This window comes from Gracilinanus agilis, chromosome 2 (assembly GCF_016433145.1).
Source record: "Gracilinanus agilis isolate LMUSP501 chromosome 2, AgileGrace, whole genome shotgun sequence".
NCBI lineage: Eukaryota > Metazoa > Chordata > Mammalia > Didelphimorphia > Didelphidae > Gracilinanus > Gracilinanus agilis.
The window spans coordinates 463442191-463462973 of NC_058131.1; the positions used below are offsets into that span (position 1 = coordinate 463442191).

General features: G+C 36.8%; 2 protein-coding genes across 2 annotated transcripts in view; one reads left to right on the forward strand and one right to left on the reverse strand.

Moving 5' to 3' along the window:
- SYNE2 (spectrin repeat containing nuclear envelope protein 2) overlaps positions 1 to 20783 on the reverse strand; it is a 419774-nt gene that overhangs the window by 320940 nt on the left and 78051 nt on the right. The gene's annotated exons all lie outside the window — the stretch shown is intronic.
- On the forward strand, positions 8048 to 10209 carry LOC123237744 (14-3-3 protein zeta/delta-like). The gene has a single exon (XM_044664858.1). It carries the CDS (start codon positions 9475 to 9477, stop codon positions 10207 to 10209), a length of 735 nt encoding a protein of 244 aa, XP_044520793.1. The 5' UTR covers positions 8048 to 9474.

Here is a 20783-nt window from a genome sequence, read left to right on the forward strand (position 1 = left end):
TCAGTTCATCCACCCCTCTGCCCAGCAGTTCAATGGGAGCACTTTCTCCTTCCCCTGTGTGGGGTAAGGGAGGAAGAAAGGGTATGCCTGGCACTTGGTTGGGGGGGAGGGACACAGCAGGCAGTCTCTGAAGGGAGCATGGGCACAGCACTCAGTCTGGGGGGGGGCAACATTCAATCTCTAAAAGGTTCTCCGTCACTGATCTAGTCCATCCCCCTCGTTTTATAGATGAGAAAACTAAGAACTACAGAGGTTAAGTGAATTGCCCGAGGTCACACGGGTAGTGAGATATGAAGTTAGATTTCTCTGGATCCAGAGTCTTCAGAATCCTGGATCCTCAGAATCTTAACTACTAGCTATGAGACCATGTGTGGGCAAGTCATTTAAGCTCTCAATGCCACAGACAACTCACTTTCTAAGATTTATAGTAACTTGGCTACAGAGAGATTTTTTGTATTGAGAGTTCCCTACACTGATATGATAACAGGTTTGGACAAATATGTGTATGTATATGGGTATATGGCTATTCCATATGTGTGTATATATATATAATTAATATATATATATATATATTAAACCAGATTAATGCTATCACTACAGAGAGCTAGTTACAGTATAGTCTTAGGACTGAGGCATTGAGAGGATAAATGACTTGTCCAAGGTCATATAGCTAGTATGTCAAAGGCAGAATTCAGACCAACTCCTCATTCACTATAATCCTTTAGGTCATGATGCCCCTTATTTTTACACACACATGCACAGAGTATATGACATAGGTTTCATTTTCTCTATATTGCTTCAAAATTTCCTGAAAATTTCCTGGAAAAAATTTATGTAATGTAATTTATATTTTTATATCATAAAATGCAATGATGTATAATAATAATAATAATAATAATAATAGAATTTATACATTGCTTTAAGATTTTCAGATGTGAATTCAGGTCTTCCTAATTCTAGGTCTATCAATCTACCCGTTGTGTCAACTAGCTGCCTAATTTAGGTAACACCAGTGCAATGGGAAGAGCACTGGGTTAGTAGATCTCCAATGGGCATAGAGGATAATAAAAAAAAGAAGAAGAAAGAAGGAGAGATACGAAGAACATATAAATATGGAAATGGAAGAGAAGGAAAGCAAGATACATAGAACCAAAGAAAGAGAGAGAGTGATAAAGAAAATAGCGATACAAAGAGAAAAGCAGCTAAATAGAAAGATTTGGAAAGGTGAAGTGTGAATAACAAAATGTAGAGAAGGGATATACAGATATAGATAGGCATGGACACAGACATAGAAAAAGGAAAGGAAAGAAAGAAACAGAAATAACTAAAGAAAAAGAGAGGCTGATGAGCTGAAGTTTTAAAGTGACATAGTCAAGAGTTCATACTAAACAATTTACTCAGATAGGGGACAAAATGGTATCAATTATAATCATTTATTCTTTGAGACATCGATTACCTTATTAGCTACTGTTCATGGCTCTTTAAATGCTCAAATCCACAAACATTTATAGCCTACACTCTAAGTGGAATAATCAAAATATTCTACAAAGAGAGCCACAGAAAGTTCCCAAGGGCAACACTACTTGGTAGCTTTCTTCTGTTATCTCTTCCTAGCATTGAAAAGCATAACATTCTAATAGGCAGAAAGTGGGAAAGTCAAAAGGGAAATCAGATAAGAAAGGACTCCATTGTTGTTATGAATTTCTATATGTCACCAGAAAAACAAAATGAGAGTCATCTCCTCTAATATCCTGACTTTTAGTACTGTAAAGAGAAGAGAAATAAAAAGTAAAATCTTACTTTGTGGGTATTTATTTAGGTCTGCCTATTTCTTCCTGATTTTCATTCAAGAAAATTATGTGATTTGTAATTTTGAAGAACAATGTAATTTTGAGGTACAATGCATGGAACAAAGGGCATTTAATCTAGGCATTATTACTGAAAAAACTCATTTAATCCCTGAGTTCCTTGTGACTCCAGCTTCCCTTTGAGAACTAGCAACCCAAACACATAGCTTGAAGGGCACTTAAATAAAAGCAATTTGGGTTCAGGGTGTGGACTCCAGTGTGGGACAAAATGCTTCTTGCTCAATGATGTCAACAAGATCCAACAGCAGAAAAACTAATATCTTTGTTTTGACTCCAAAAAACAATACTAGCAGTGGCATTCCAGACCAGAAGAGTTGTTTCCATTTAATTTATAAGGCAAAGCAGTTTCACAATAAGGCATTATGAAGACTGTAGACTATTAAAAATATTACATATGGACTTTCATTCCCTTGACTGTGGATTTTTATTCCCTTTTCCACCCCTACTGCCCCTATCCTAAATTCCTGGTATGCTGCAAACCTAACCAGTCTCCTGATCCCCAATTTCCTAATCTCTCTCCCTATTATCTCCCTTTTCCTTCCTCTCATTCCCCATTAGCTTAATCTTCCTAAAACTCCTTACTGCCAAGTAAAGTAAAAATTCTTCAGCTTTGCATCCAAGATCATCCTTAATCTAATCCCAAATAACTTTTCTTACTCCTCCACCATATTTACATTCCCCACACACTCCAATTAATGTGGGCTGTTCTCTATGATTTGAATATATTCGTCTCTGAATCATTGTTCATGATATTCCATATAGCTAGAATATCTTTCTCCTATCCAAAATTCTCCTCATCCTTCAAAGACCAGTTCAAAGTAAACTATCATTAATAAAATCTTTCCTATTCACCCCATAATTATAAGTAATCATTTCTGAATTATAATCCTTGATTGTGGCATTTCATAGAATATCTAAATAATTAGATTTAAAGCTAGAAGGAACCCTAGAGGTAATTCACCTCCATTTTACAGATGAGGAAAGTGAGGCTTAAAGAGATTTAAAGTAACTTGTTCAGAAGTCACGCTAGTAGTAGATAGCAGAACCATGATTTGAACTTAGGATCCCTGACTCCAAGCCCCACCCTCTTTGTACCTTTTCCTCTATTGTACCACACTTCCTATTGTCACACTCTACCTTAAATTATACAGTATTCAGATGTTTTACCTTCTATTAGACTGTAAGTTTCTTGGCAAAGCTAAGGGGTGCAGTGGATAGAGTTCTATTTGAGAGTTAATTAGACTCATTTTCTTGAGTTCAAATCTGTCCTTACTTACTAATTGTGGGTCCGTAGACAAGTCACTTAACCCTATTTGTCTCTGTTTTTTCATCTGTAAAATGAGCTGGAGAAGGAAATGGCAAACTACTTTAGAGTCTTTATCAAGAAAACCCCAAAAAGGGTCACAAAATTGGACACAACTGAAAATAACTGAACAACAAAAGCATCTTGAGGGCAGAGAGATATCATTCATCTTTACAATTCTCCATATCTAGAACAATGCATTGCATATAATGGGAGCTCAATAAATACTGGTTGAATAATTGAGTAAAAGAATGTATGGATGAGTAAATTAATTTTTAACATATTCAACAGCAATAATCAAACTTACTAATGTTATAAAAGAAAATTAAATCCCTGTCAGTTTTCTGTAGCAGAAAAAAACATTATTTAAATAGTTCTTGACTGAATATGTCCCAGGATAATGTCCCAATCCTGTCATGGTACATGACAAGGACAATCTATTTTCTGTCTCTGAGTCTGTTTCCTCACATATAAAATTAGAGGAGCTGGCTAGATGATGTCTTAGGTTTTTTCCTATTCTGAATCCCAGGATGCACTGGATAGAGTTCTGGTCCTGAAGTCAAGAAAATGACTTCAAAGTCTCAGACACTAGCTGTATGATCTTGAACAAGTCATTTAACTTCTATTTGCCTCACTTCCCTCATCTATAAAAAAGGAAATAATAATGGTCCTTACTTCCTAGGATTGTGAAGATAAAATGAGACACTATTTGTAAAGCACTTTGAAAACATTTCTATATAAATACTACCTACTGTTATCATTATGTTTCTAGTGTCTTTTCTTTTAGTGTTCAAACCAATGTGATATTAAGGGAACTAATTTCCTCACTTGCCAAGTCACACAGAATACATCATCCCTATATTGATATGGAGTTGCTAGCACTTTGGTGCCATAGCAGAATAACATCTCAGATCACTCAGCTGGAAAAAGGGTAGTTTCTTCTGCCTCTTCCTATTTCTGCTAGAATAACAAGAATAAAAGGACATGGACCTACTAAAGAAAACCCCAAGATCATGCCCTAGGTGCCAGCTTTCAAGGACCTAAGGCTGGAGGGGTATGGGAAATATTATTTTAAAAGTAATCCAAAGCTTTATTTTAGCCCTGACTCACAAACCTTCTCCTCACTGAAATATTTTGCTAGCTATTAACCACTGAACTAAATATAATTCGGTGTCTTTTCTCATAGCTCCTTTCTTCTGAGAATGCAAGCAAGTAATAAGAACAACAAAGTCAGGAAGGAACTGGCTATATTACATAGAATATTTATATATATATATTATTTATNCAGCTGGAAAAAGGGTAGTTTCTTCTGCCTCTTCCTATTTCTGCTAGAATAACAAGAATAAAAGGACATGGACCTACTAAAGAAAACCCCAAGATCATGCCCTAGGTGCCAGCTTTCAAGGACCTAAGGCTGGAGGGGTATGGGAAATATTATTTTAAAAGTAATCCAAAGCTTTATTTTAGCCCTGACTCACAAACCTTCTCCTCACTGAAATATTTTGCTAGCTATTAACCACTGAACTAAATATAATTCGGTGTCTTTTCTCATAGCTCCTTTCTTCTGAGAATGCAAGCAAGTAATAAGAACAACAAAGTCAGGAAGGAACTGGCTATATTACATAGAATATTTATATATATATATATTATTTATATATATGTATATATAAGCATATATATACATATATATAATATATATTATATATGTATGTATATTCTTAAATGGCAGCTCAAAAAAGGGGGGAGGAGACTTTTGGTAAACAAAATTGAATAAATAAGTCAAATAAATTCTTCCTGTAAGATGGTGGAGCAGTAAATAGATCCAGCTTTTCTCAAATCCCCTTAATAATTTAGAAATAGCTCCCACTCCTTCCTTCCCCACTTTTAAAAAAGGAAACACTAGAAAGATATCACAACTCAGATCAATGAAATGATCAATATTGACTTCAGAGGTCTGATGATAAACCATAGTCCTTCTTCCTTGTAGAAAACTTATATAATACAGGTGAAGAATGAAGCATCGTCTTTTAGACATAATTCAAGTGCTAGCTTGTTTTGCTTAACTTCTGTTACATGAGGAAGTACAATTGAAGGGATGGGATTAAAAATGATGTGGTTCTTTTAAAACTCACACTTTCTTTTCCTAACAGAAATCTGTTATAAGATTGCCAAAAGGGTAAGCATTTAGTCAAATAAGAGGACAGTTCCATATGAAGAACTGAAGAATTAAGGTTGTTTCTTTAGCTGAAGGATATTGCTTCTACTTTTAAGCTACAGAAATGATACTATCTTTTTCACTGCCATTTTGGACAGCATTTTTTCAATTACCTTCAGATAGTTAATAGCAAAACTTGTTTTTAAAAAAAACAAACAATACATAAGCAAACAATTATGACTTCAAGCTTTAGTAATGAAATCTGGCTAGTTCAAGTTATAACCTGAGTGAACCACACCCTTTTATAACCCTGCAGATTTTGTACACTGAGGCTTTGTTTTGATCTTCAATGGAACATCGCTCCTGGCTTTATGAGCAAGGAAAGCTCATATTTCTTGCATTTGAGAAGGATCACATAATAGAGATAAAATGTTTAACTAGTATCCCAGAGTGCTATTTTGCCTTTCCCTTTCTGCATCTTGTTCTGAATTATCTGAGGTCACCCATCCCTGTTTAAAACATGTGTTTTCAATTCAATATGTAGGCTTATAGATAGAGGCGTGAGATTTAGCCCTAGAACAGGCTTCAAAAGTCATCTAATCCAACCTCTTTACAAATGAGGAAACTAAAGACTAATGATTTGTTCAAGGTCACACAAGCAACATATATGAAGTAAAGCTGAAATTTCAAATTAGATTCTCTAAAGTGCATTTATTTTGAGTCTTCATTATAAATACTAGATTGTGATGGTTGCTGAGGGCGATGCAAGGTTTAATAAGACCCCAGGTCTTGCCTTCATAGAGATCTCTAAAAGTGGGATCATGACATATAAAAATAACAATAATAAAAATAATGTGCATCATTCTATGTGCGAGTGAAAACGGGAAGATTCTGACAATGAGGTTGATCTAGGGAGGTTTTATTGAAGAGGTAATTTGGTCTGGGCTTTAAAAGCTGGAACTTTAGTTGGGGAACCAAGAACATTCCTTCCACTTCCCAACTGTGCACCTTGCCATCAGTAAAGTGAGGTTTCTCACTCACAACAGGGAAGGAGAAAAAACACAGGTTTGGTTAGAGTAGAATTATAGAAAGATAAAACCTTGGAGTCATCAAGTCCCCAACCCATTGCTCACCAAGCATCAGCTCTAAAATGTGCCCAATGTACAGTCATACAGACCTCAGAACTCTGGAAATGATGAATGGACTATCCCAAAGTTCACTAGTTTGGTAATAGTGGGAGAGAGATGCCAGAGGGAACTGTCCATTGCGTTAGTCAAATGGGAAGTTCAGTGGGCAGTTTGACATGGTTTGTCTGATTTCTAAATGCCTATTTCCTCCTACTCATCTCTTCTGGTACTACAGTAGGCTGCAGGATGCTGGTAACCAGAACTGATGGGACATTTGCTATGACCCCAACCCTGCTTTGTGGTGGTTGCTTCCTGATTAAGTACCCTCCCTCGTATTATAATATATGTCACAGTATATGATGATAGACAAAAACTCTGGCAACTACCCATGCCTTGGTTGTGTGTGTGGGGGGGGGGAGGGGAAGCCCTTACCTTCCATATTAGAATCAATACTGTATATTGGTTCCAAGGCAGAAGAGGGATAAGGGCTAGGCAATGATGCTAAGAAGTATCTGAGACCACATTTGAACCCAGGACCTCCCACCTTCAGGCCTGGTTCTCAATCTACTGAGCTACCTAGCTACTTCCCACATCCAGTATTTGTTAAATGCTGCCACGGACAGAATTTTAGAAAGAGTTTTTACAATAGTAATGGTAACAACAGATAACATTTGTATAGAGCTCAAAAATTTGCAAAAAGCTTTTCAAGTAGTGTCTCATTTTATCCTCAAAATTCTAAGGTAGGTGCTTTTACTATCCCTTTTTTACAGATAAAGAAACTGAGGCTGAAAGATGCTAAATAAGAAGGAAGTCTTTATTAAGCACCCACAATATGCTGGGTACCATACTAAGTGCTTTATAAAATACTTCATCTGATCCTCACAAAAACTCTGCACACTTATTATTATCCCCATTTTACAACTGAGGAAATTGGAGCAGACAAGTTAAATGACTTGCCCAGGGTCACCTAGATAGTGAATATCTGAGGTCAAATTTGAATTCAGGTCTTCCTAAGTCCAGGCTTTATCCACTATGCCATCTAGTTGCATCACGAGGGAAACTTTCTGAGCCAAGCTCCCCTTGTCCAGCCTCATGTGGAATGATATTGGGGAAGGAAGGGTGATGTCCCTTGAGATGTCCTCATGCCCCTTTGGCCCTGTTTATTGCTCCCATGGAAACTTCACAGACAACATCTCCTCTGTAAGGCTTCTCTCCGCCAACACATCCTCAACAGGACATACATTATACCAACAAATGCTCATTCAGCTTTGGTTTGAACACTCCCATATAAGGATAGCCCTCTTGCCCATGAAAGCAACTTATTCTACTTCTAGATAACTATGTGAGGAAGTTTTATTAACTTCAATCCTGAGTCTGCTCTTTGAAACTTCCACCATTATTTCAAGTCTTATGAGTCTTCTCTTCTCTTTCTTTTGTTTTCTTAAACCCTTACCTTGCATCTTAGAATCAATATTGTGTATTGGTTCTAAGGCAGAAGAGTGGTAAAAGCTAGTCAATGGGAGTTAAGTGACTTGTCCAGGGCCACACAGCTAGGAAATGTCTGAGCCCAAATCTGAATCCAGAACCTCCCCTCTCTAGGCCCTGGCTCTCAATCCACTAGCTCTCCAGTCACCTAGATGTCCCCCAGGTCTTCTCTTTTCAAGGCCAAAACTTAGATCTTCCTTATATAATCTTGCATTCTATTCAATATGCCTCCTAGTTATCTTTAATATAAATCACATAAAATTTCAACAAGTCCTCTAAGTATACTATTATCTGTTATATTATATTATAGTCTGTGCAGAATGAGAGTATTAATTCGTCTACACTGGTGATAAATATTCTCCATTAATGCCGTCCTTTGATGCCTCACTGTGGGGGTGAGGTAGAAACTGTGTTTTTGGTAACTATGCCAGCAAAGCAAAGTTCTGCAATGTCCTTTCACATAGGAAACCCCAGGATCTTAATTTCTATGCCAACAGAAAGTAAATTCTGCAAGGTCCCATTCTTCTTTAAAGTACTTCATAACCTCTCTAATAGATTTGCCACTACTGGCCACTTACTCTCCTCCTAGCTATTCTTGCCCCCCCATAGATTTTTTTTAATCCTTTCAGTTCCAAGGCAGAAAAATGGTAAGGGAGAAGCAAAGAGCTACTCCAGTATCTTTGCCAAGAAAATCCTAAGTGAAGTTAGGAAGAGTGGGACATGAGTGAAATAACTGAACACTATCACTCATCCCATATGAAAAATAAGTGCCAAATCTTGTCAATCCCTATCTCCATATGTTATATCCATCACTTTCCCTTTAATTCACACAATCACCACTCAAGTTTATGATTTCTTCATTTCTTTCCTGGACTATTTCAATAGCATCCTAGTTGGTCTACCTGCCTCCAGTGTTTCCCCCTCTCTGATCTAACCTTCACATTAACTACCAATGTGATAAACCCAAAATATAGGTTTGACTATCTCACCTCTTTACTCAATAAACTCCAGTAGCTACCTATCAACTCTAGTATCCAAGTCAAACTCTTTCTGGAATTTAAATCCCTACACATTTCCTTCCTTCTTATTTTTTTCACTTTTATACATTCCTTCTCTTCATGCACTTTATGGTCCAGCCAACCTTTGTTTTTTACTATTTCTCTCATACATGACATAATTGCCATGCCTTGGAATGCACTCCTTTTCTCAGCTCAGCCTTCTAGAATCACTGATTTACCTCAAAGCTAAGGTCAAATAGCCCTCAGAAGAGGAAACCATTCTTAGTGCCCTTAGCAACTAGTGCCTCCTCCAAACTATCTTGCATTTTTGTTAATATTTTGTAAATATTTATGCGCGGACATGAGGCAGGTAGGTAGTTCAGTGGATAGAGCACTGTTCCTGAAGTCAAGAAGGCATGAGTTCAAACCTAGTCTCCAAAACTTAGCTGTGTAGGCCACTGCCGCCGCCCAGAGACCGCTGAACCCCCCGTTCGTCCGTCCGCCGCCGCCACTCACTCCGGGCACAGAATATTCAGTCATGGATAAAAATGAGCTGGTGCAGAAGGCCAAATTGGCTGAGCAGGCTGAGAGATATGATGACATGGCATCCTGCATGAAGTCTGTAACTGAGCAAGGAGCTGAATTATCCAATGAGGAGAGGAATCTTCTCTCTGTTGCTTACAAAAATGTCGTAGGGGCCCGAAGGTCATCTTGGAGGGTCGTTTCAAGTATTGAGCAAAAGACGGAAGGTGCTGAGAAAAAACAGCAGATGGCCCGAGAATACAGAGAGAAAATTGAGACCGAACTAAGAGATATCTGCAATGATGTGCTGTCTCTATTGGAAAAGTTCTTGATTCCTAATGCTTCACAAGCAGAAAGCAAAGTTTTCTATTTGAAAATGAAAGGAGACTACTACCGTTACTTGGCTGAGGTTGCTGCTGGTGATGACAAGAAAGGAATAGTGGATCAGTCACAACAAGCATATCAAGAAGCATTTGAAATCAGCAAAAAGGAGATGCAACCAACGCATCCTATAAGATTGGGTCTGGCCTTGAACTTCTCTGTGTTCTATTATGAGATCCTGAACTCTCCAGAGAAAGCTTGCTCCCTTGCAAAGACAGCTTTTGATGAAGCCATTGCTGAACTTGATACATTAAGTGAAGAATCATACAAAGACAGCACACTAATAATGCAATTACTGAGAGACAACTTGACATTGTGGACATCGGACACCCAAGGAGATGAAGCTGAAGCAGGAGGAGGGGAGAATTAACCAGCCTTCCAACTTTTGTCTGCCTCATTCTAAAATTTACACAGTAGACCATTTGTCATCCATGCTCTCCCACAAATAGTTTTTGTTTACGATTTATGACAGGTTTATGTTACTTCTATTTGGATTTCTATATTTCCCATGTGGTTTTTATGTTTAATATTAGGGGAGTAGAGCCAGTTAACATTTGGGGAGTTATCTGTTTTCATCCGAGGTGGCCAATGTGGGGATATGGAATTTTTATATACGTTTTACATGTTTGGCATAGTACTTTTGGTACATTGTGATTTCACAAGGCCAGTGTTAAAACAGCTTCCATGTCTAAGCAAAGAAAACTGCCTACATATTGGCCTGTCATGGTGGGGGGAAAAAGGGATAATTGGTTCCAGCCACAGGTGTAGTTATTGTGGGGTACTTTAGGGTTGGAGCACTCATGGCTGTGGTAGAAACAGATGTCCCATAGATATTACATGCCATTCCATGTATATCTGTGGAATACACAAATCTCAACGTGTACACCTTTATGATTGCAGTTGCAAAAGTGTTCCTTAAGACAAAGTTTTAACCCAGTCAATTTACTCTGGAGAAGGGCAGAAACGGTTCACATTCCATTATTTGTAAAGTTACCTGCTGTTCGCTTTCATTATTTTTGCTACACTCATTTTATTTGTATTTAAATGGTTTAGGCAACCTAAGAACAAATGTACAAGTAAAGATGCAGTAAAAATGAATTGCTTGATATTCATAAAGTCACTGTATATCAAGCACAGCAGTAAAACAAAAAACCCATGTATTTAACTTTTTTTAGGTTTTTTGCTTTTGTGATTTTTTTGATACTTGCCTAACATGCATGTGCTGTAAAAATAGTTAACAGGGAAATAACTTGAGATGATGGCTAGCTTTGTTTAATGTCTTATGAAATTTTCATGAACAATCCAAGCATAATTGTTAAGAACATGTGTATTAAGTTGATGTAAGTGGAATAAAAGTTTTATGAATGGACTTTTCAACTACTTTCTCTACAGCTTTTCATGTAAATCAAATCTTTAGTTCTGAAACTTCTCTAAAGGAAATTGTACATTTTCAAGATTTCCCACTTGGTAGTTATAATGGGCTTAAAAAACAAAACAAGTTTTAAGTATAAAATGATCAAATGGCAAAAGTTCCATATTGTTTTAAACATTATTCCCCTCTCCACCGCCCTGATTTTCAGTTTCTCTTTTAAAACAAAAGGTGGTGGTCTGAATAAAATCATATGTTCCACTTAAAAAAAAAAAAAAAACTTAGCTGTGTGTCCCTGGGCAAGTCACTTAATCCACCAGAGAAGGAAATATCAAACCATTCCAAAAGTTCTCTTCACCAAGAAAACTCCGTGGACATTATGATCCTTGGAATCATAAAGTCAGACACAGGTAAATGACTACACAACAATAATAACAAATGTATATACATATAACATACTTGGATATACACATAAATTAGAAGAGAATCTATTCAGGAACTTTTCATAGCTATGTGGGAAAAGTGGATTATTAGCCAAATGAATGATAGAAACTATCACAGAAAACAAAATACATCATTTTGACTACTTGAAACGGAAAAGGATTTGCATGAATGAAGTCAACAGAACTAGAACAGGAAAAGATACTTTTAACTGGAAAAAATCTTTGCATTAAATATGCCTGATAATGATCTGATATGTAAGATATGTAGGGAACAAACATAAATATATAAAACCAAGATATAAGCCAACTTGTCAAAAGAAATATTGCAAACATCTAATAACTATGTAAAATACTGCCTCAAATCACTAATAATCTGAGAAATGTACGGCAAAATAGTTTGGGTTTTATTTATATCCAGTAAATTAGTTTAAAAATGATGAATTAAAATTGTTTTAAAATATCATTTGCCACTGGAATATTTCCATTTGGAGGAGAGACTAACAATTGTGGAAAGAAAAGCACAGTAATATGTTGTTGCCAGAGCTGTCAAACAGCTCTAACTGTTTGGCAGAATAAAAACTCTAACTCCACTCTTCTGACTTGGTTCAGTACTGTTAAAATATGCTATATAATGCCGCACATTTAGGACCTATAAGTAACAAAATCAGTTTTAGAAGTTCTCTTATAGTTCCCATAGTTAGATTCATCTATGTTGTTTTGTGCATTAAACTACTTTGTACACTAACCATGCAGCTATAAATGTGTCCACTAATGCCTACATTTTCATTCAGAAAGTATTCAGAATGCATGTAGTTGTCAATGTCATACTACTTTCAAGGCACAATGAATTATAACAAAAAAAGCTTAGAAAGTTCCATATCTCTCATGTGGTTAATTACACAGGACTTCCATTTCTTTGGAAAATGAATGGATTCTTTGTTAACTCACTTTAACAGAATGCTAAATGACCTTGGATTTATCTTGCCCTGGTTTTCTAAATGTAACTGACCCAGAATAACGCAAGCTACCCAAAAATGGCATGAATAGAGTCAAATTTCCCAAGCCCAAATTAGAAATCCTATCTGAAAAAAAAAGTATGTTTTCCTTTAACTACTTCACTGCAAATATACTTATGGAGCTAGTGCTTTCAAATCTATTCACATATGTGAAAAATAATATATTGTCAGTGAAGAAAAAATATTTTTTGTTTCACTCAATCAAGTAAAATAAACTTTTTAAGAAAATAGTAATAAGTATCAATCAAAAATATAATAATATCATAAAGATTTAACGACAAAAGAACACACTATATGATAGCCAATTTACAATAAAAGTTCAGTTGTGTATCTTTGATTTTAACAAAATCATCCAAATATCCAAAAGGCCACTCTATAGCTTTCTTGGAAATGTGTTGTTCAATCATGCCTGACTCTTCATGACCCCAATAGTTTGCCATTTCCTTCTCTAGCTCATTTTTACAGATGAGGAAACTGAGGTAAATGGAGTTAAGTGACTTGGCCAGAGTCAAACAGGTTGTAAGAATCTGAGATCAGATTTGAACTCAAGAAGATGAATCATCCTGACTCCAGGTCTATAACTCTATAACCACTGCGCCATCTAGCTGCCACTTCTTGGGAATAGATAAGATATAAAATTCAATAAATAGGTAAATAAACAAATCTAAAGTGCACCTGGAAAGACCTGTGTTTCTTCTGAGGGGGTGTTCTGTGAACACCAGTCATTCCACTTATGTCCTTCTTAACCTCCCTTTCATCCCAGTTATATCTGCTGAGAATTTTGTTGCAATCTTAGGGAAAGACACACTTCTGACAAATGGGTGGGAATTCCAAACAAAAGTCTTTTATTTATCCCCTTCCTCTTTCACAGGCTTCTCTTTGGTAACCATAAGTAATTGTCACATCTACCTCAGTACCTCAAGGGGGGGGGGGAGGGAGAAACCATATTCCTATCCCATATGACTCACATTTCCTATCCCATATGACACTGCCAACTCACACTGCCAGCTCTTGGCTCTGGGGTTCTTTCCTTATTGTTAAGTAGTTTGTTTGCTTTTTAATTTATTCAACAGTAAGGTATAACCACAAAGTGAACAATTCTATTGCTCACTATTCTGGGTTTCTTTCAAAGTATGGATTGTTTGTAAATGAACAAAACAGGCAATTCTGTGCTTTAATTATTCTAGACTCCTGGAATATTTTTTATATAGCAGTTGAGTTTTTCTGTAATTTTTTGGTGTAACTTATAGGTAAGGTATTGAAACTTAAGGGCCATAACTAAGAATTCCTTCAACTGGGGAAAAAACAGTTGGGATCAGGCAGAGGGGCAGAGCTGGTGGCCCATTCCCCAAAAAGTCTAAATATAAGACGTAGAAGAAGAATGAAATCACTACAATGGTAGCCAAGGGTAGAAGTCAGGGATTCTGGCTTCAAGGGTCAAGGACTACTGCATTGTACCTGAGAGGGAAGATATATTGATAGCTTATGCAGTGGAGAAGAAGCATGTCCTCCTGGAGACCAATGTCCTTTTTGCCATGGGCTGATTATGGTATTAACAAAGTTACATATAGGATTCTGGTATGCTAAGAATTTCTTTTTATTATAGAAGGAACATTAAATCTCACTCTGGGTAATTCTCACTTCTAATTTTACTCTGACTTGTTCATATTGCCATTTCTTTTAGTCCTGCCAAAATGCCACAAACACTACTTCAACATAAAAATATGAAAAATCACAAATATGGCAACAAAGTATTCAAATACACAAATTACACAATTTCCTTCAGGTAAATAAATGCTCAGTGAATAATACATGAATTACATATGTAGGAATAACTTCTCTACAATGACCCATGTTTCACTATTGAGCCCCTCAGAGCAGTGCTATTATCTACATAGAAAGAGCATCATTTTTTTAATTCTCCTAAAATGTCATCTAGAAGATAACACTACTAAATAAAACATACAAGCATTGTTTGAAATTGCACAGTAACTAGGCCCAATGTGGCAGGTTCCTGTAGTCTGTTAATCATTCACTAGCATTTTTGGCAGGACCTCATGAAAGGAAACTCTTGGAGTGGTAGCAGAAGTAATATGATACAAGTTCTTCCTGGTAGCTGTGTCCTCTTAATGACAACAATGTATTCAAAATGCTACTGTTGAAAATTATTGACTTACAAGATTTTTTAAGATAAAAAATATCAAATAGTCATTGTTGACAATATTTTTGTGAACAAGAGGGGAAGACAAAATTTAAAACATAAATGAAGTCATAAAAGTTTTTAAATGCCTTAAAAGCTTTTCTATAGAGTTTCTAGGAATGAATCAAGCTCCTCAGACTATTTCTATTCAATTGTCATTTACCTCACAAAAGGGTAGAGGTATATATTGGCATCATGTTTTTAACTTTCTATTAGCTGAAGGAAGTTTGGACATGGGGAATATTCTTTCAAAAAGTATCTTATTTATGAAAATTTACTTCAAACAAATTAATTCCAAGTAGTATGTACTTGAATTACAAAGCAGATTTTCCCATACTTTTAAGTATTCTCAAAACAGACTCTCAGGGGAAGGCTGCTATAAACAAATGAGCTGTTAATAACCCTACAAGAGAACTACAACCAGGGTGAGATCACTTTGTTTTCTCTCTCCCACAGAAAGACTGCTTCTACTGGTTGCAGTTAAACACTTCCTTATAATCAGAAACCAACTGGCTATACATCGGTTATGCTTACATGCACTCTGAATATATCCTCTCACTTTTGCATCAGACTAGGTAAGAAAAGATTACAAAGAAAAACCAACTTCTGAGGGGTTTGTTGTAGAAGATGGCAGTCTATGCCACAAATGCCACATGTGGTGGCCAAGCAAGTCAGCCATGCAGGGGAAAACATTCTCTGCCACCCATTATTCTCTCCAAACATCTGCTATGCTCTGGGAGCTTGGACTTGATATATTGTGTTGCTGGAAGTCTATTTCTTAAGAGAACACTTTCAGTTGGCTTAGATGAGCTGGTTAGGCAGGATCTCCACATGCTAAGAAGAGACTGTCACCCACCCACTGTGCCAGAGGGAATCCCTGGAAGGTTCCCACACTACTTCTGAAAATTACCAACCTTTGGGAGATCAAATAAGATAATTGTGTGTGTGTGTGTGTGTGTATCTGAAGTACTATGTACATGAAGTATATGTATATACATAATGTCTATGAAGTACTATTATTAACAGCAGACATAACTGGTTGCCAGAGTGAATGCAAATAATTCATTTCTTAACCAAGAATTATAACCTGTTCTCACCAAATATTTTATCAGAAGTACAAAATAGACAAATTGAATTTTAGCTGCTCTTACTTCCCTCTAATGAGACTGAAATGTTCCCAGATCAAAATTAAAAAGAAGAAAAAACTGAGGTTTGGATATTAGTTGTATATTCTTTTATATGTGTTGTTGTTGTTCAGTCATTTCAGTGGTGTCCATCTCTTTGTAACCCCATTTGCGTTTTTTTTTGGCAAAGATACTGGAGTAGCTTGCCATTTCCTTCTCCAGCTCATTGTACAGATGAGGAAACTGAGGCAAACAGGATTAAGAGACTTTCTCAGGGTTACACTACTAAGTATCTAAGACCAGATTCGAACTCATGAAGATGAGTCTTCTGGACTGCAGGTCTGACACTCTAATCACTATACTACCTAGTTGTATTTATATAGCACCTTAAGGTTTGCAAAGTGCTTTATTTATGTCATCTTCTACAGTCCTCACAGCAACCCTATCAGGTAGGTGATATTATGATTCCCACCTTATAGAGAAGGAAATGTAGGTTGAAAGAGGTTAGGTGACCTGTCCAGGGCTTCCTTGCTAATAAGTATCTGAGACAGGATTCAGGTGACTTTAAAGCCAACACTCTATGCATTGATACATATAATTTACGTGATAGAATATAAGCCCCTAAGGGCAGGGGAATCACTTTTGTCTTTGTGTTTCTGCCACTTAGCACACTGCCTGTCACATAGTAGTTGCTTAATAAATATCAGATGACTGATTGACTGATAATTCATGAATAACATGATCAGCCTAAGAGTAATCTGGAGCCGTATAGCTGGCTATCCAGAAAGTCCACACATTAATCATATAACCACACTCAAAATACTAAAAGCAAAACAGAGGCACAAAATGTTAACAATTCCCAAGATGGTAGATACAACTCATCCCACCCTCCCATCCTAATCATGAGATCCAAGAAAAAAAATCAAAAGAAGTCATTTTTCTAGCTCCGGTGGAAACAGATAGGTCTATGGCCACTGAGGATAGATAGGGTCTGGCTAGGAATGGCCACACATAGCATTCCATTCCTCTCCCCAAGACAGGAAGAGGGACCAGGACAAAAAGAAATTCTGAATACAGCAAAGAGAATTCCAACCTGGTTCAGTTTTCAACAATAGATGCCAACTGGCCATTCTGCTGTTTACTACCTAGTTTCAGGTCACAGCTCCAGGACTGAAAGAGGAGGGGTTCTCTGTGCCCAAGGGTTGCATTCCAGGATAAGGAGTAATCTGGAGTGCAGGTTGTGGACAAAACAATGAGCAAGTTCAGAAGCAAGCAGCAGCTCATTTCCAATCTTGCATCTCCAACTACCTTTCAGAAATATCAAACTGGATGTCCAGTAGACATCTCAAATTCAATATGTCTAAAATAGAACTTAATATCTCTCACTCTAACCTCATCCTTGACCTTCCCTATAAATGTAGAAAGCAATATCATCCTCCTAGTTTCTCAGACTTTCAATCTGGAGTCATCATGGACTCCTCACTATTTCTTACTCCCCATATCTAAGTTGTTGCCAAGATGTGCAGATTTCACTTTTGCAACATCTCTCAGATACACCCCCTTCTCTCTTTTGACACCACTACCATTATAATGCAGCCCCTCATCATCTCACACCTGGATTATTGAAATAACCTGCTAGTGGGTCTCCCTGCCTCCTCTCTTCCCCAAGCCAATTCATCCTCCATTGAGCTATAAAAGTGATTTTCCTAAAGCACAGGACCAATCATGTCATTTCTCCTTTTCAATAAACTCCAAGGCTTTCTATCGCCTCTAGAACCAAATACAAAATGCTTTATTTGGCATTTCACCACTCTCCATAATGTAGCCCTATCCTACCTTTTGGATCTTATACTTTATCTCCTGAAAAATACTCTTTGAGCCAGTGACACTATTCTTCTGGCTGCTCCACAAAGACATACTCCATCTCTCATCATCAGGCATTTTCTCTGGCTATTCTCCATGCCTGGGATGCTCTCCCTCCTCCTCTCCAACTGCTAACTTCCATGGTTTCCTTTAAGTCCCAACTAAAATCCTATCTTCTAGAGAAACCCTTCCCTAGCCCTCCTACTTCCATAACCTTTCCTCTATTAATTATTTCTTCTTTATTCCATATATCATGTACTTTTGTTTGCATGTTGTCTCCCCAATTAGATTGTAAGCTCCTTGAAGGCAGGAACCATCTTTTGCCTCCTTTTGTATATCCAGCAATTGGCACAGTGTCTGGCATATAGCAGGCATCTAATAGATGTGAACTGATTGACTGATTGATTGGTTGGTTCTGAACCAAGGAATGGAGTAAGGCCTCAATTCCTAGCCCCAGCATAGCCTGAAGCCTGCAGTGGAATAATGAGGGCAAGAATGCCAGACCAAAGAGGAGTCTTCGGTTATATTATTCTTAAGTACAAAGGTTTCCAGCTGGCTAAAATTTAAGTGTCTGAATCCAGCAACCGCCTTTTAGATCTACAACTGGGCAAGCCCAGAGGTGTGTTATTCATATTAAAACCCAAGTCAGTAACTTTCAAAGCTTATAAAGAAGGGCCCCAAATTAAACTTTGCCCTGGATCAAACCACTATTGAGTACCTTAAACTATCCCTAAGATCCTAGAATAACTCAACACTCAATACTCCAAGAAAGTAGCAACAGGACCAGAGCAGACTTTCCATCCAGAAATGCATAAAGCCTGGCCCAAATATTAAGTCCAAGATCATAAAACAAGGTTTAAAGAATGAGCAAATAAACAAAAAAGAAACTCATCATAAAAAGCTAGTATGGGGCAGGAAAACTTTAAAACACAAATACCAGAAAAAGAAAATGACTACAAAACATCTACAAGCAAAGCCTTGAAGAAAAACAGAGCTTGGGCATAAATTAAACCAGAAATTCTAGAAGAAATGAAAAGTTTAAAAGAGTTTAAAAGAAAAACTTCTAAATGAGATAAGACCACTAGAGAAAAAAACTGGAAAATAAATCAGTGCTATGGAAGGAAGAATTGAGAAAGGAATTAATAGCTTGACACAAGATATAAAAAAACCTCATCCAAGTAACAAGCCCTCTGAAAATTAGAGTGGACTAACATGAAGTCAATTACTCCATGAAACATCAAGTTATTCAAATAAAATCAAAATACTCAAAAAATAAGAGAAAAAATGTAAAGTATTTCATAACAAAAACTGACTTGGAAAACAAATTGGAGGGAGGTAATTTAAGAATCATCATAGTAAATTTCCTCGACCAAAAAAAAAAATTCTGCAAGAAATGAAACTAAAGGGATTGGTTTCAGAGAAAGCCAGGAAAATTCATATGAACTAGGTGATTATAATGAGGAAAATGGTTTATACAGTGAAAACAATATCATAAAAACAGACCATTTAAAAAAATTATGAAATCTGATAAACAAAATGACCAACTATGACTGCAGAGCATTCATGATGAAATATGCTACACATCTCCTGATAGATAGGTGGAGATTGGGCATATTTTTCTGGACATGGCCAGTGTGGGAATTTTTTTTTTGCTAGTCTATAAATGTCTATAATGGAATGGTTCTTCTTTCTTTCTCATTTGGTGTGGAGAGATAGGAGGGAGAAAAGGCAAATTTTTGTTTAGTAAAAAAATAAAATTAATTTTTAAAATAACATGGTAAAAAACTTAGTTTTATAACCAATAACTAAATAATGATGGTTGAGTCCTGTTTTTCCAAAGTGAGCAAATCATATCCAGGTAATGATTATATTACAAAAGTCCAATTATGCTGGATGTAGTGACATATGCTGGTAGTCCATGCTACTAAAGAAGATGGAGATTGGTCAACTGCTTGACCATAAGATTTCTGAACTGCAATAGTGCTGAGATGTCTGCAATAAATCTGGCATCGATATGGTGGGCCCTCAAGAGCAGAAGGCCATCAGGCTAGCCAAAGTGGGATGATGCCTAAAAGCAATGGGATAATTCTTTTTTTTTTTTTTCCTGGAGGTCTTTATAGTTCACATGGAATTCCTCCAGTTTATTATTTCTTTGAGCACAATAGTATTCCATCACCAGCATATACCAGAGTTTGTTCAGCCATTCCCCAATTGAAGGGCATACCCTCCTTTTCCAGTTTTTTGCCACCACAAAAAGCGCAGCTATAAATATTTTCATACAAGTCTGTTTGTTTACGATCTCTTTCAGGTACAAACCCAACAATGGTATGGCTGGATCAAAGGGCAGGCATTCTTTTATAGCTCTTTGAGCATAGTTCCAAATTGCCAGCCAGAATGGTTGGATCAGTTCACAACTCCACCAGCAATGCATCAATGTCCCAAATTTGCCACATCCCCGCCAGCATTGCAATGGGATAATTCTAGCCTATAGTGGCAGCTGTATTTCCAGCCTGTATGTGTTAGAGAGACCCAATAAATCAATGAAAAAATAAACAAAAGAACCAAACAAAAACAAAAGTTTTAATTGGTGTCAGTTGTTTAGAACCTAGGCTTCATTTCTCCATTGAAATGAAGTGAGATGGTTAGTTCACCAATCATCTAGTCTTCAAAATCCTATTTCATCCAAAATATAAAAGAACTATCATATTAATAATAATAATCTAAGTTTTTTACCTCCTGAGACAAGAATACAAGAACGAAGATGATGAGCAACAGGAAGAATATTAGGAAGAGGAGACTCCCCTACCTTTCCTAGAGGCAATATTTTGAAATAGATGAAATATGTCTTTGGCATCTTTCCCCATATCTTTCTCCACCCCTTTTTCACCTCTATGTGCCTTTTTTCCAAGTTCCCAGGTGTTTGGGTGTC

Bases quoted from the DNA above. Each gene is read 5' to 3' on its own strand.
- LOC123237744 (XM_044664858.1), top strand. From the start codon at position 9,475: ATGGATAAAAATGAGCTGGTGCAGAAGGCCAAATTGGCTGAGCAGGCT.